The sequence below is a fragment of the Neodiprion virginianus genome, chromosome 2 (assembly GCF_021901495.1).
Source record: "Neodiprion virginianus isolate iyNeoVirg1 chromosome 2, iyNeoVirg1.1, whole genome shotgun sequence".
Classification (NCBI taxonomy): Eukaryota; Metazoa; Arthropoda; class Insecta; order Hymenoptera; family Diprionidae; genus Neodiprion; species Neodiprion virginianus.
Window position 1 is genome coordinate 41,696,798 of NC_060878.1, and position 15,043 is coordinate 41,711,840.

At 39.9% G+C, this 15,043-nt stretch overlaps 4 protein-coding genes and 1 long non-coding RNA gene across 5 annotated transcripts; 3 read left to right on the forward strand and 2 right to left on the reverse strand.

Moving 5' to 3' along the window:
* The first annotated feature begins 1,881 nt into the window (after nucleotides 1–1,881).
* Nucleotides 1,882–5,403, forward strand: LOC124297577 (innexin inx2-like). The gene is made up of 5 exons (XM_046748752.1): nucleotides 1,882–2,595; nucleotides 3,658–3,809; nucleotides 3,994–4,236; nucleotides 4,766–5,061; nucleotides 5,138–5,403. Exons 1-5 carry the CDS (start codon nucleotides 2,229–2,231, stop codon nucleotides 5,376–5,378), a joined length of 1,299 nt encoding a protein of 432 aa, XP_046604708.1. The 5' UTR covers nucleotides 1,882–2,228; the 3' UTR covers nucleotides 5,379–5,403.
* Nucleotides 5,404–6,155: 752 nt separating this feature from the next.
* LOC124298600 (uncharacterized) lies at nucleotides 6,156–9,115 on the forward strand. The gene is made up of 5 exons (XM_046750799.1): nucleotides 6,156–6,531; nucleotides 6,626–6,801; nucleotides 6,886–7,499; nucleotides 7,575–7,680; nucleotides 7,942–9,115. The coding sequence occupies exons 1-5, from the start codon at nucleotides 6,305–6,307 to the stop codon at nucleotides 8,082–8,084; spliced, it is 1,266 nt and encodes a 421-aa protein (XP_046606755.1). The 5' UTR covers nucleotides 6,156–6,304; the 3' UTR covers nucleotides 8,085–9,115.
* On the forward strand, nucleotides 8,069–14,058 carry LOC124298596 (uncharacterized). The gene is made up of 6 exons (XM_046750795.1): nucleotides 8,069–8,087; nucleotides 12,127–12,584; nucleotides 12,674–12,963; nucleotides 13,034–13,446; nucleotides 13,530–13,660; nucleotides 13,726–14,058. Exons 2-6 carry the CDS (start codon nucleotides 12,177–12,179, stop codon nucleotides 14,056–14,058), a joined length of 1,575 nt encoding a protein of 524 aa, XP_046606751.1. The 5' UTR covers nucleotides 8,069–8,087; nucleotides 12,127–12,176.
* On the reverse strand, nucleotides 9,178–9,525 carry LOC124298604 (uncharacterized). Its single transcript, XR_006906848.1, has 2 exons — nucleotides 9,427–9,525; nucleotides 9,178–9,283 (listed from the first exon to the last, which is right to left on the reverse strand). It is a non-coding gene; the product is annotated as an uncharacterized LOC124298604 (long non-coding RNA).
* A 109-nt stretch (nucleotides 14,059–14,167) lies between the features above and the next one.
* Nucleotides 14,168–15,028, reverse strand: LOC124298603 (protein BUD31 homolog). Its single transcript, XM_046750803.1, has 3 exons — nucleotides 14,832–15,028; nucleotides 14,630–14,752; nucleotides 14,168–14,470 (listed from the first exon to the last, which is right to left on the reverse strand). The coding sequence occupies exons 1-3, from the start codon at nucleotides 14,923–14,925 to the stop codon at nucleotides 14,253–14,255; spliced, it is 435 nt and encodes a 144-aa protein (XP_046606759.1). The 5' UTR covers nucleotides 14,926–15,028; the 3' UTR covers nucleotides 14,168–14,252.
* Between the last annotated feature and the right edge of the window lie 15 nt (nucleotides 15,029–15,043).

Below are 15,043 nucleotides of genomic sequence, written 5' to 3' on the forward strand. Positions count from 1 at the left end.
CCTTGCGGCAGATACTTACAACGGGCGTCGTGTGCATAGCCGAGGTTCTCCTTGTTTCTGTCCTTCGGAAGCCGGACTAATTTCAAAGCGGAAATTGCTTTTATTTAAATCTTATGTTAAGTAACCCAATTTGGACGGTCGGACCGACCTGACGAGAAATAAGCTAACCGAATACCCACCTCCGAGTAAAAGTTCGCCGTACGAATCCTTCGCACTGACGCGACGGCGTAAGAAACTCCGTAACTAATTAACCAGAATTCTACTAATGACGGAGACGCCAAGAGTGGGAATAATTAAGACTGCGCGGAGAATTCCTCTCATATTTCATTTTCAATAAGAAGCAGGGCTGGTTTGAAAATCTTTTCTGCTCGGGACAGTGGCAACACTTTTATACCTCCAACTGCAGCGTAAAAATAAAAAAAGGGAAAAAGCACAGGATGTCAACATCGTACATTTCAGACCAAGGTTTACGTAGTCGTATGGCGAAAAGCTGATTCGCCTCGTAGCTGAATTCTCGATTCTATTAAATCGAATTCACTGTTGTAACTCATACGCGCACATATATCATACGTTTTGATGCAGTATCTGTAATAATAAATATTCATATGATACAGACCACGACCGTACCGCGTATTGATTTCGCTTTAAACTCGCGTGAACACGCGATGATTTGAAGCAATTTCGTCGACTATGTGCGGTAATTGCGTACCGTTATCACTGCAGATTTTACATACACATATTTACGGTAGCGGGCAATAAAGCGACTGTTCGGGATTTTTATTTCATTTACATTGTACTCATACTCCTCTTTCATTTATGTCGAATCACGCGATTACCATTGACATTTTGCATAACGTGCATTAGCGGATTCGATTAGCGAATTCTAATTCGCTCATTCAACTCGCTATGAAGCATACCTATACAACTTTGCACGAATCTGCCTGCGTCGAAACTCCCATCGGTCGATTTATTACTTTTATCTTCATTCCTGCACCTGTAATGAAATTTTAAACAGAGATTAATGTAAAACGGCTTCCATCCCGCAACTGAGCTTTTAATCTCCTTTGTACTCGCGGGGCTCGACCTGGTGGGGCGCGAACGCCTGCAGCCCAAGCTCTGTAGGTATTCTCTTTGAGTTCTGTGATATTGCTACACCAACTGTTCGATAATCCATTTCCACTTGGGTTCAGATAATAAAAGATACTTTTATTCCGCATTCCGCATTCCGTTACAGCTATGCCCGTCTACACAGATCACATACATATTCTTCACGATTATAGAGAGATATAGATTTAAGAATGAAATTTATTCTCGTTATTCGCATTATCGTAAAGTTATACTGTAAAAAATACAAATTCAAATCGACAAAAAAGAAGCCTCGAACATTTATCCGATAGGATGCTTTCGACATTGCCATTCGTCACTGCTGTAACCGCACAGGCCATTGCTCAAGCTTTTATATCTAATGTCATATACGCACATGGATTGAGAAGAGAAGTAAAAAGTCACGGAGAGTCGGAAAAATACACCATTATGCAGCATATTCGTTTGCAGCGGTGAACAAAGCAGCAAACAAACATGGCGTCGCGATGATGAATAACAATTTGTAATGCAAGGTGTCGGGCTTTATGAATAAAAAGCGCCACACTCGATTTAATATCTTCACGTAGCTTCGATATTTTTTTCACATGAAAATTTAATTACAACAGTTCACAACGTCAAAATGATCTTAGTGAATTTAAACGAATATAACATTATCAATCACTGTAAACGGAAAGGGGAAAGAGAGAAGCCATATTGGCTAACAGCCTACGACGTAGTCTTCATGGCGGACTATTTCAAATAGTTTGGCGGTGTCATTAGGGTGGTTCTCTTTCTAAACTTGTTTTTAAGGTACGAAAAATACTGGGGAAAAAGAACTGTCGCAAAACTTGCAAAAAGTAAGAAAATATTTCGAGGTCGCTAACGATTATTTTAATACTTTTTAAAAGTTAAAAAACGGACCACCCTACGGTGTCGTATATTCAACACAAGGCATTCGCATCGTACGGCGTATCTTGAGGCGGCGACTTGGCTCATAATGTACGCACAGCGTAGGAGGAATTCCGAAATTATACATCCACAACTTACCGCGGCAACGGGCAGATTGTCAAATTTAAACAATCGGGTGGCTGCAGGGTTGGCGCTGGAGCCGCTTCGCGCCAACTTGTAACAATGGAACGTCGGATATGACAAAGTACGATCGCGCGTTGCCGCAGTCTCGCGATTGTTTCAAAGTTTACGGGGATCAGCCCAGTTTGATATACTGCATTGTTCCCCTCGGCCGTTGGGTTCGGTTGATTTCACGCCAGTATTTAGTCGACCCTCCGCAACCTCCCGCCCGCGATCGCCGACACGCACTGGAAACTAGGAAAATGCTCGATCTCTTCGACTCCCTCAAGGCGCTTCTGCAGGAGGAAACCGCCCGCGTCGACAACATCGTCTTCAGGCTCCATTCACGGGCGACCGTTATCCTCCTCTCGGCCTGCGCCATCCTCGTCACCGCCAAGCAGTACATCGGCGAACCCATTTCCTGCATCACGGATGGAACTATCGGTACAACCGCACCCCCCCCCCCAAAAAAAAAAAAAACGTACCCGATATCGTTCATTTATCATTCTGCAACTCAGCTGGCGACGAGTTTTTAGGTTATATTGTATTTTCTTACAGACAAACATCACCCTCCAGGGTTTTATATTTTCACCGAGAGCGATCATCGAATCGTTAATCTCTCACACATTTAATTGTCAATTTCGTACGTTTTGATTTATTTTAATTTAATTTAATTTGTGAGGGGTTATTTTGCCCCCTCCCGAAATTCCGCAGTCAATTTCTTTCGCAAAATTTCCGTGTCTTTATTGCGCGTACTAATTATTCACATTCTTCCGATTCGATGGAATAAATTGACGTCACGTACAGCGTCACGAGGTGCAGACTTGCAAACAATGGTTATATAACGCGTAGATCGGCTAAAACGCGATCGAAAAGAAATTAGGTAGCCGCTGGGTGCAGCATGTTGAAAACGTTTTTGATTAGCTATCGGAAAACGTTTAGGTCGCGTTATTGAATGACTCGAATAATTCCACCCCATCTTACCCTGCGGGCGGCTGCTTCAGCCTGTTATTATACCTATAAAGTAAAATACGCTCCACCGAATACCAACGCTGATCTTATATACGAGATATTTATCTCGGATCTTCTCTTATTCTCTACCGTCTACTGCACAGGATTATACGATTCGGTATCGACCCTGCCTCCATGAGCTGAATCATGCATCAGCGGTTAATTTCATTTTAATCGAATCCAATGTATTGTTTTTGCACTTTTTAATATGAAATATTTCGAGGATGCTCGTGAAGAGTTAATGTTAAAAAAAGAATAATCAGGTAACACGACTACCCTGATGTACGCGGTCTGTTCTTAACGTAGGTCGTCTGACAAGTGTCCTGGACAATATTTTTCCAGCATTATCGGTCGGCAGCTGAAGCTGAAGTAGATGAAAGAAAACACAACGATCTGGTTAATTCCCGAACCTTGAACCCTTTTCATTACCAATTTGTAATCCAATTGCCTCAATTATCACGACCCTTATCAATTTCCCCGAACCTTATCCGGCAGACAAGGACTCCGTGAACGCCTACTGCTGGATCTACAGCACGTTCACCGTTTCGCGGCACTTGACCGGAATCCCGGGAATCAGCGTGGCCAGTCCTGGTGTGGGCCAAGCACTTGAAGGCGACGAAATTCACCAGCATCGCTACTACCAATGGGTGGGTGCGTTCCCGCCAAGGGAGTAGAGTAATGAATTTACGTAATCCCAGCTAACGAGGTTGTCGAGGTCCCGCAAAAGGGGAACACCTCGCACGGTGGATTTTCCGCGGTACAACGTATTCCCTGCATGTCTTCCGGGGTATTGTAACTAAAACGTTTTTCCCCCCAAAATTGAACGAGCAGGTATGCTTCGTCCTCGTGCTCCAGGCCCTGATGTTCTACACACCCCGAGCCCTCTGGGGTGTCTGGGAACGTGGAACCGTGAGACTCCTCTCCGTGAATCTCGACAACCCGTTCTACCGCGACGAATGGACTAAAGAGAGAAGGAACCAGCTGGTGGAATACTTCGCCATCACGAATCTGCATACTCACAACTTCTACGCCTTTAGATTCCTTACTTGTGAAATCCTCAACTTCTGCAACGCGGTATGGGTCTTGATCGTTAAAACATATTTTCAATTTAAATATCGCGATTACCTACCGCACCTAATTTCCTTTACGACAGCTGCCAATTGGAATTTCACCGTCTGTATACGTGTATATATTAATGTACTTATAATTCGATGAAAATTCAGTCACGATTCGATATTCATGACTTGCCCTCGTCAGATCTACCGCGATCCTTGTGAAAACGCGAACGATGGATTAAATAACGCAACGTCGAGTCCGAAAATCGCTACAACGTTAAAAACAAAAGCACGCGAAATAACCGAGCCAAACCTTCTGGGTATTTAAGTCGTTGATTTTTAATTAAGGCAGGTTCGTTAAAAGCTTGGCGAGCAGTCAGAAAAAGCTCCTTCATCTTTTCCTTTGATTCAGAAGTTGAAAGGAAGCTCAACGTTCGTCAGTCGGCGGGCTAAAGGGGCGCTTTTTAGGAGATGCCCGGACTAGAATATACAATGGGCATAATACTAAAGATCCGAGTGAATCGGACGTAGCTTTTAACATTATACAGATTGGCCAGATGTATCTGCTCGACGTGTTCCTGGAAGGACAATTCACTAAATATGGACCAGCGGTAACGGCGTTTGCGATTGAATCGAGACCGTTCCAAAGAGTGGACCCCATGACGAGGCTTTTCCCAAAGATGACCAAGTGCACCATCCACACCTTTGGCGCTTCGGGTTCGCCGCAGACCCGCGACGCTCTTTGCGTTTTGCCTCTCAACGTAGTCAACGAGAAGATATTTGTCTTCATCTGGTTCTGGCTCGTGTTTTTGGCCGCAGTTAGCGGCCTCGCCGTTGTTTACAGGTACTGTATCTTAGAGCTGAAATCTAATTTGCAATATTTACCATATCGATTTTTCGTACGAATTTTTATGCCACAGAATGATAGTCTTCTCCCAGCCGTGGGCTCGCGTTTATCTGCTGCGAGCAACGGCCCAGCTTATTCCACGATCTCAGGCTGAGACGATTGTGCAAACTTTTGATATCGGCGATTGGTTCCTGTTGCATCAACTCAGTCACAATATAAACCCGATCGTTTTCTGGGAACTCGTAAACGAGCTCGCATCGAAATTCTCTGGAAAGCTCGCCAAGGAGAAAGTGGAAAGTCTTGAATTTATCTGAATGTAATATACTAATAAACCGTGGTATTAATGGTATACAAATTTTAAACCATAATTATCGTGCTCCTTTAATTATATGTGTACCCCTAAATCAGTTTTTATCGTATGCTACAACTTGCAGTTTACTTTCCTGATATCTAACGTTGAACAGAAATCGAACGCAAGCCCGAAGAATATAGTCAATGAATTTGATCATATATCGAACATGTTTATTTAGTAATATATTATGTATATAATTCTATAACATACAAAATCATGCGAAACCATGAGAAAGAATAGAAGCATCCTGCGTAAAAAGTTGATGGTAATGAGATCTTTCTGACGAGAATATTGACGAAAAAAAAAAATCGACGAACGGAACGAGAATCGTTATGCGGAGGAATTATGAGATACTATCAGAACAAGATAATTAATTACGGTGCTTGTCGTGGTAATTGATTTCTGAATAATCAATTCAACTTCGTGATAGGATGTTATAGGTTATTGAAGATTTTAGGCATTACAATTTAATTATCTTGATGTAATTCGAGGTGATACGGGATTAGTGAATTCGAATATTTAAACATGCATGTAAAATTATAATATTGATCTTCATATTATAGATATGTATAGATTCAGTTGCTGTATAGTGTAACAACTCTAGTAAACTTGCAAAGACACAGATTTCCCTAAAGTACCTCCAAAGTGTTTGAATCCATACTTTTCGCGGGTTTTTTCCCGCTTTGTCAAAGTTATCGACGCATGAGCTGACATCTATGAGGCTGTCAGCTTGACAGTTTGAATGTCAAAACGCGGGGAATTGGATTCGGTTGAGGCGGTTCTGTATCTCGCCGGGTGGCACTACACGTGGTATCGTTGAAAATAATCAATTCCGTGAGAGCCGAGTGAATAACCTCAAATCCTGACGGGCACGCGAAGACCCAAAAAATGTGCAATTTCCGGGTGAAAGTCGACCTGTCGGCCTTCTACGATGACGTGAGGCGTTTTAGTTGGGTCTACGTCGACAAAGGCACGGTAACTTGCATCTGCCACCTTCAAAATCACATCGCCAAGGTTTTCGACATACAACAACCGTTACACTTGCTTCTTCACACCGGCGAGTATTTACCGCCGAACGAAGACGCCCGTATTTTGAAAGAAAATGAAACAATCGTGTGAGTATCACATTATCTCTGTCTCTCTATTCCGTTCTGATGAAATCGCGATTCAAATCTACTTATCCAAAATGCGACACGTTCTATATTTCAGCGCTGTACCTGGCACTGGATTACAAAATGATCAAGATTCTGGCAAAGCTGAATCAGATGTTCAGGTCGATACAAGCTCCATCATTTCATCTTCAAAAAAACATAAACAACCCACTGCGGAGAAAAAGAATGAAAAGGGTTCGATCGCAGATGGAAATGATTTTCACAACTCAACGGGTGAGACTAATTCTTAATGATTCAAACCCCACAGTTTGAAACTGAAATTTTTTATGTAATTGTTATTATCGTTTCTTTGTACAGAAACTACCAATGGAAATACATTATTTCTGAGCGTGGTGAATGATTCTCAAATAGAGAGCGCGTCAGAATCAAAGATGGAAGTTGGTACGCTGGATGAAAATCTGGTGCAAGGTTCGCCACCCTTTAAAAATAAGCGAAAACGCACACGTCAAAGAAAGTCTAAGACCAAAGAACAGCCAGAAGAACCTGTTGCAGCTGAACTAGTTGAGTCTGAATACAAGAAGCCAAAGATAATAAATTCGGTCACGATTCCTAACGGAAAGCATATACGTTTTGGCGATGTCGAGCAGCAAGAATTTGACAGCTATGATAGCTCTGCCTCGTGCGATTCCAGGAAGCCTTCAACGAGAGAAACCACCCCTCGGAGTAAATCTGTCCCGAACTCTAGTCTTTCCAATCTTTTAGCCCTGCGTCAAAGTTCGACACCGATAACATTTGCAGCGCAGAAAAAACTTGAAAAAAAACAGCAACCGCAACATGATTCCTACGAAGTCAAGGAATTATCAACTGAAGATTGCCAAACCCCTACAAGATTCACAGAGGTAAAGGTAGATCCTGAGAAACACGTTTTAATGGAGAGCAAGGCACGAGTCAACGATATCATTGGGTTCAAGGTAAATGTTCGATGAGCTCCTGGATGAAAACCTACATCAATTTATTGAGGGACTAATTTAAAATGGTGGTTTCAGATGTTGAAGATGGGCCAAGACTACACGCCGCAAGTTTCAAAGTATGTGACTGCGCAAGTATCTCAAATTTTGCCGGACAATTCAACCTACGTCTTCGAGATCATAGGTACAGCAGTAATTGATTTTTACTATCTTTTGGTTTTTTTTACGATACTAAGTAAGAGACTTTAAGATTAGTGCAGGATTATATACGATAAATAAGAAGTTAATCATTTGAGAAATCGGGGTTATTCAGCGTAAAATAGTTCTATGGAATTCTAGAGAAAATAGCAATTATAATTTTGCCAACATCGAGAAAAAAAACTATCAAAAGAAATTCATAATTTCAAAATTTATAATATCTTTTGTTTAATACACTATTTTTTAGATGGGAAAAGAGAGATACAAGCTCCACAGGGAAAGTTCGATATTGAGACCGATGAAACAGAGAACAAAGATTCGAACGCGTTTGTCCTAAATTGGTCACAACTCATTGAACCTCGATTGATGTACCGTGGAAGTTCCGAGTAGATGGTACACTTTTATCACAGATCATCCATGTTCTTTTTTTTTGTTTTCATAAATCAATAACGCTTTATTTTTGTCGCACATGCAAAGGACGAACTTTTTAAAACTGAGAACAAATTGCCGTTTGCTGTCGAGCTTCGGCAAAGTCGTAATTTAACGTTGTATAAGTCTTACATTTTATTATTATTTTTTCCGTTGATGTTACAAGTATCCCAATTTTAAGAAACGAAAGATAAACTTTAGATATAAGCTGTGTTTGGAAATGAATGCGAAGTTTTGTCGACAACATTCCGCCGAATATATTGGAAGGAGATATTTAAAAATTCGAGAACGTCCTAGTTGGTGAAACTTGATTGACTGTCAGAAAATTCATCAACATTTATTTATTGTAACTGATCAATGAATCGTCTCGTATTGTTAAATTTCTTCTGCATTGTGTTTAGCGCCTGAATCACCGCAACCCTTCTAGCACCATTGAGTTTCTCTGGTAATTCACAGATGACAGCTCTGCCCAAAGTAACCGCTAAATATAGCAATGCCGTATTATTTTTCGGTCTCACTTAATTTGTTTACACCTCTAAATTTCGATGTAGTTAAAACAGCATGACTTCAAAATCGGGTCATTTTTATATCTTATGTAAAGAGTAATCGCCGCATCAATAATCAACGTTTCACCATCGGAGAACCGGCTGAAGAATCAGTTGAACGTCAGTTAATTTTATACAAACAAATAATACGTAGAAAACTGTGTATATTCTAAATTACTTTCACCCGCTGCATGAGCTTTTTTTTTATCCCTGTTTCCTCAGTCACACCCGATAAACGGTTTAATTTTATCTTGTCATCAATCCTTACCAGCATTTCAATTTCGTACAAGATTTCAACATTCTTTACGGGTGTACCTGACGTAAGAGAATGCGCTGCATATTGCTGTTTTAAGTTTAAGATATTTCTAACCTATAACGTGATTGCAATACTGTAATTTTGAACTGAAAAGCTAAGATGCAATAAAAACTAATCATATTTTATTATTATTTAATGCCTTGCTTCCTCAATTAACCAAGCTTGAAAAATTATGGTTTTCGATCACAGTCCCTCACCGTGTAAATTATTCCTTTATTCTCATGTTTTTCACCATCCAATTCCATTGTCAGCCTTGAGTAGTTTTATACCGGGACCCGATAATTTTTTGGTATTTTATACTGAAAATTGCAATTCATATTTTCATTACAATTGAATCTCTCACTTCCTTATTTTACGTTAGAAACTTTCTTTGAAGAAATGGATAATAATCGGAATTCGAAATCAAAAACACGCAAGAAACACATGAATCAAAACGCTTTACCACTCTTGAGACCAGACATTATGTTGATAACCAAAGATGTGATGGTCCCGGTAAAATTGCCCCCTCCTCCTGGGAAACTATTTCCCATTCAACAAAAAACTGAAAAGAAAAAATGTGGAGTTGCCAAAATGCAGAGATCTGATACACAGGCGTTGAAACCACTTGTGAATTGTGAAAACCTCCGAAAGAACTGTATTGATCCATTGATTCAGGTGCGTTCCGTAAACCAACCCTTACTAATGGTGAAACACAGTGATGATCTACTACTTAGGATTATATTTAAATTAGCCTCCTGGTATACTCACTCTTTTTCATTTGTTCCTCAACTAATTTCTCAGGTGAGCGATATCACACATGCGACGAAAGCACGTATAGATGTCTTTCCCAAATCCCAATCTTGTTATCATCCCCGAAAAAATGTGCTTACAAAGAATGCTCATATGGATGAAAAACGATCAGTATCATTAAGGAGTGAAAAGCGAAGCTCATCATCAAATTCAAAACTATTCCAATTTGGTCAAAGTGATAGAAGTAGTATTTCACCGACTCCAAAGATATCACTAGTAGATAAGCTTTCGGTTCAATCATCTAAAGACTCAGTGAACACTGTACCTACGCCTCTCGAAACTCAGTCGTGTATTTCTATCAAATCACTGAACATGATGGACGATTCGTTAACAAAAGTATTCTTAAATATGATTTCAAGTTCGGAAAGTGAGAGCAACGTCAATTATGCTGCTCAACCAAGCACTCATGCTGAATATGATCTTAGAACTCCTGTGGCCAATAATGTTAGTTCAAATGTGACTGAAAATCCAGTTGGAACTTTTTCTTTCCATCATGCTTATTCAAACAATAACGAACGAATCGAATGTACGAAAGGAGGTTTGGAAGATTGTCTGAATTCTGACTTCTGTATTTCTACAAGTAACCAGGAGTGTCACGAGCAAGTTGCTAATCAAGTTTCAATTCCTACAAAAGAATGCGATGTTGATCTGGATGATTGTGATATGAATAAGCTGACGAGTGATGCTAAAGTAAGTTTCTTGCGGCAAGATCCAGGATGTCTGCAAGATTCCTGTGAAGATGAATATGAAAATGAAATAAAACTCGTCAAAAATGATACAGATACTAATGATCGAATGATACAACTATCAATGGATGTTGACTACCTGTTGCAGAGTTTAATATCGAATATTTTAACTTTAGAATGTTCTAATAACTCCAATGAGTGTATTATTGAAAAAAGATACTCACCATGTATTCTCCTTCATCCCGAATCCCATTCCGGGAAACAAGAAGTTGAAAAATTAGGGGATAACTCGAACGAACGACTTCCAAGGATTGTTGGATTAAAGTATTCATTGCACGATTTGCTTCGTACAACTTTAGACTCAGATGACCATATTCTCCCTTGCACGGAGCAACTAGACATTGATTCAGAACTCAAATATTCTCGGCAAGATCTGTTAGACTGTTCGTTAACTCGTGAAGGTAATGAGGAACAATTAGGAACAGTTAACTGTCATCTCAATGTTGATGGAAATCTAAGCGATCAGCAAGTAGAGATTAAATATTCATGGCAGATAATACCATTGAAGAATGAAAACTTACAATTAGATGACGTTTGTAATTCTAAACCGAAGGTACAAAATTGTGAAAACCATTCAAAGCTCACTTCAACCGAAGATCTTCATCTAATTGAGCCTGAATATCAATATTCATGGCAAAGACTGACATCTAAGTATCTTGCAGAAAAGAGTAAAGAAAATTGCTTGTTTGACATAAAGGAACTTGCAATGAAGGTTAGTGATGCGCAAGAGAAATGTACTGAGAGTGAATGTATAAGGGACAATTTTAACTCGATCTCAAGTAATAGTTGTGCAGAAAAGGGTCAATCAGTGGAACATAATAGAAGAACCATAGTGAATCCCCCATTGGATAATATTATATCATCTAGGCTACCCCAAATCAACATAACAAGTAATGCCACTGCTGACATCACAAGTAAATACAGAGAGAATTTTCTAGAGTATCCTTCAAAACCTGGGTTGTATAATTCCTCCATTTCCTACTCCTCTATTTCCAGTATCAAGCAGGTCATAGCAAATCTCAATGAAATGGTAACAACGCAGAAAGGCATGCTTGACGCTTATGTGAAAGATCATGGATTAGATAGAGACGTCAAACAAACTAAAGCAGTAGAAAGTACCGTGAGAAATACAGCAGAGAAAGTTGAAATTTTTCCCTCAACTTTGCACGTATTAGGAGATTACATAGTGAAGGATATTCGTCCTGCAGATATGAGTAATTCGAGATGTTTGTTAGATGCAAATAATGATGAGATGGTACAAGACCATTCGTTATCAGAAGAAATAGTGTCTGCGGAAAACGCTACTCTTGATGAACGCATCAAAAGGGCTTTAAGTGGAAAAATACTTTGTAGAAATGATAGACCTGTTACTTTAGACATTGGCCTGTTGAGATCAATCGATCATTCTCCCAAACTAATCCTAGATCCAAAAAAAGATGATCCAAGCTTGTCCAGTGATCCCATTTCCTATGACATCAATAACTACCTTACATCAATTCTTGCACCCAATGATAATTTTTACACTAATATCAGCAATTCAATACATAACAAATGTGGAACTTGTAATTCTGACGAAAATAGAATTAGTTTATCATCGGAAATTCTAGAAACTGAGCAAATACCAACTGACGTCAATTGGAAAGCCGAAACTGCAGAGATGGAGAAGCAAGCATTGGAACCACTGATGGATTTGGCACAACATATCAACAAGGAAAAAGATGTCCAGAGTGACAGTTTACCGTGTACAAAAAATACAGTGTCCAAGCCGAGGCTCCAAGTCAGTTTCACTGAAACAAAGGAGGCTGGAGACAATAATACGAAAAAAGAAGAGCTTACGACGAGATTAGAAAATGCAATGAGCAGATTACAACAGTGTCAACAGCATATTGATGCAAACTGGAATCTCGACTACTCTGTGCTTGATATTGAGGAGGGCATTAGTGACGAAGGAGTCCAGCTGCCAGAACAAGTAGAAGCACACATTAAGGATATCATCAAATCCGCTGAAGAGTATTTAGCCAAATTAGATGAACAGTTGAATGACCTCAGAAATGCAGACGACCAGGTAGGCGTTTTCCAGTCTTATTGTTAGAATTAGATGAGGATGAAGGCACTATCACAGCAAAGGAAACACTATTGTTCTTTTCATTGTAGATAATAAACAGCAGTGAACGAACATTGAAGAACATTGATGAAACATATCAGCTTATATTGGACAACTTGTGTAAGGAGATCAAGAAGAGACGAGATTTAGTGAAATTGGAAACCGAGGTGCTTAAATGCGAAGGCCTTGCTCCCTTGAGAGCCTGCAAACAAGAAGTAGACGCTCAAATTCGCAGCACTCGACATCTCATAGTGTTAACAGATACTATGCTCACAAATCCTGTTACCTTCAACAGAGACAGACTTGGAAAGATTATCACCGCCACGAGCCACATGGGGAGGTATGCATCATAGTAATTTTCAATCATGTCATTTATACAATTGCTACTTTTCTTTACGTTTAAATTTTAGGATACCAGCAGTTCCGATGCTCGAGGAGCTACCCTACGTGACTTTCAGTCCACCTAGTGAGGAAGCAAAGAAAGAAATTCTAGATCGAATATCGTGCTTGGGCTGTGTGTTGCGAATGGGTCCTGCACAGTTTACAGAAGTACTTGATCGACCAGCAGGTCTACGGCTAAAGTGGCACATTGTAGATCCTGAGTATGCTTCCGAGGAGCAAACATTCATAGTGCAAAAAGCACTAGGAGAAATTATCGAGCCGACTTCACCTGCTTTTGAAACTGTTTACGTAGGCCCTGACACGTCATGTTTCATCAGAGAAATACCCGTCGATCAACCAATCACCCTAAGGGTGGGAATCCAAATGCCCGACACTGCTTGGAGCATTCATCGAATTACCCGAACTTCAATACCAGCCTACTGTAATTGCCAATGCCAAAAAAACACGAGTCAGTAAAAACAAACATTGTAGTACCCAAATCTAATTCGATAATCTCGATTTCAGCTTGGGACATGAACAATGCGGACTATCTTGTTACAAACAGTGGCCGAATTGCTACCAAGATTACACGGAATCTTAGTACACTGTTATCTCGGAGTGCACAGTTCGGCACGGACCACATCATAGAGTTCAAAGTAAGTTAATAAATATGGAAAAATGAATAATATACATTTGATAATGACCGATGTATATACTATAGTTCTTAGAGACAGCTTCAGGGAGCAATGATGAAGGAATTGGACTAGTACTAGAACCTGATGGTGTGAACGAAAGCTTGAAGAGGAGCAGAGCACTTTTGATAACGCCAAATGGTAACATATTCATAGACGGAGAAGAGAAGCTGATGCAATTGCCCAAAATGCAATTGGGCACAAGGATAATATTCACGAGTGAGAAAAAGGATGACGATACGCTCAGGATGACCATAGAATGCGCGAACAAGGCCGTTACTTACGACTGGACTATACAAACACCACTGCACTTTGCAGCCAGATTTTTAGAACACAACAAATGGAACTTTATGATCAAATAGAAACAGATACACGTACAAGAATGCTTTTATTTACATAAAAAAGGAAACAAAATACTGGAAGAGATGAAAAAGAGGAAGAAAAAAACAGACACAGACAAGTATTCACCTACACCCCGTTAAACGAGTTATGAATTTTTAAATAAATCAGTGCCTTATATTATTATTATTATCATAATGATTTTACATTCATTCCATCAGCCGGAGCAACCGCGGCATCCACAATGGATGCACTCGACTATTCTTCCCTCCTCCAACTTTCCCTTCGGAACCCTGCAGATGCAATTTGTACCAAAATTTGTATCTCTGGTTTGGATACATCGCAGGCAGCACAGATTCTCATAACCAACCTTCTTCCACTTGGCTATTAGATTCTTGTCAGCTATATTCTCATTGAGACAGTAATCATAGAGTTCTGAAATTAAATTCAAGCCCAAATCAATACAAATTAGTGAGGAAATTTCCGAGTAGTATTTGATTAATATTTATTCAATCTATACTTCTTTTTCTCTGGAACGAGAGATAATTCACGAACAAAATTTTTCCAAACATTAAGGTTCTGCCCACTACTAACCTCTGCTGATGGCTTTGCGACGATAAAATAAATCGTAAATGTAACGAGATTTCTGATGATGAATTTTAAATATGGGCCACAATGATTCTTGTTTTCTCTTTCCTTCGTGTGGCTCAGTTTCAGCTGTAAAACATGAAGCAAGAAATTTGTGAAATTGAGCTAATCTTTGGTTATGTCGACATCGTACGGATTGATTATTAACCTTCTCGCATTTTTTGTTCCAATTCCTCCAGCGTTGGCTCGATCAATTCCCAACCATCCGGAGGTGGCTTCTTGCTTCTTCGAACTTTCGGCATACTCGACTTAAGGCGAAATAAAGTAAATCAATCTAATCAATCGAATACTACTTCGAATGGTTTTGTTTGACGTTTACGCAAATTCCTTCCTGGTCATTGGTCAATCAAAGAAGCAGAC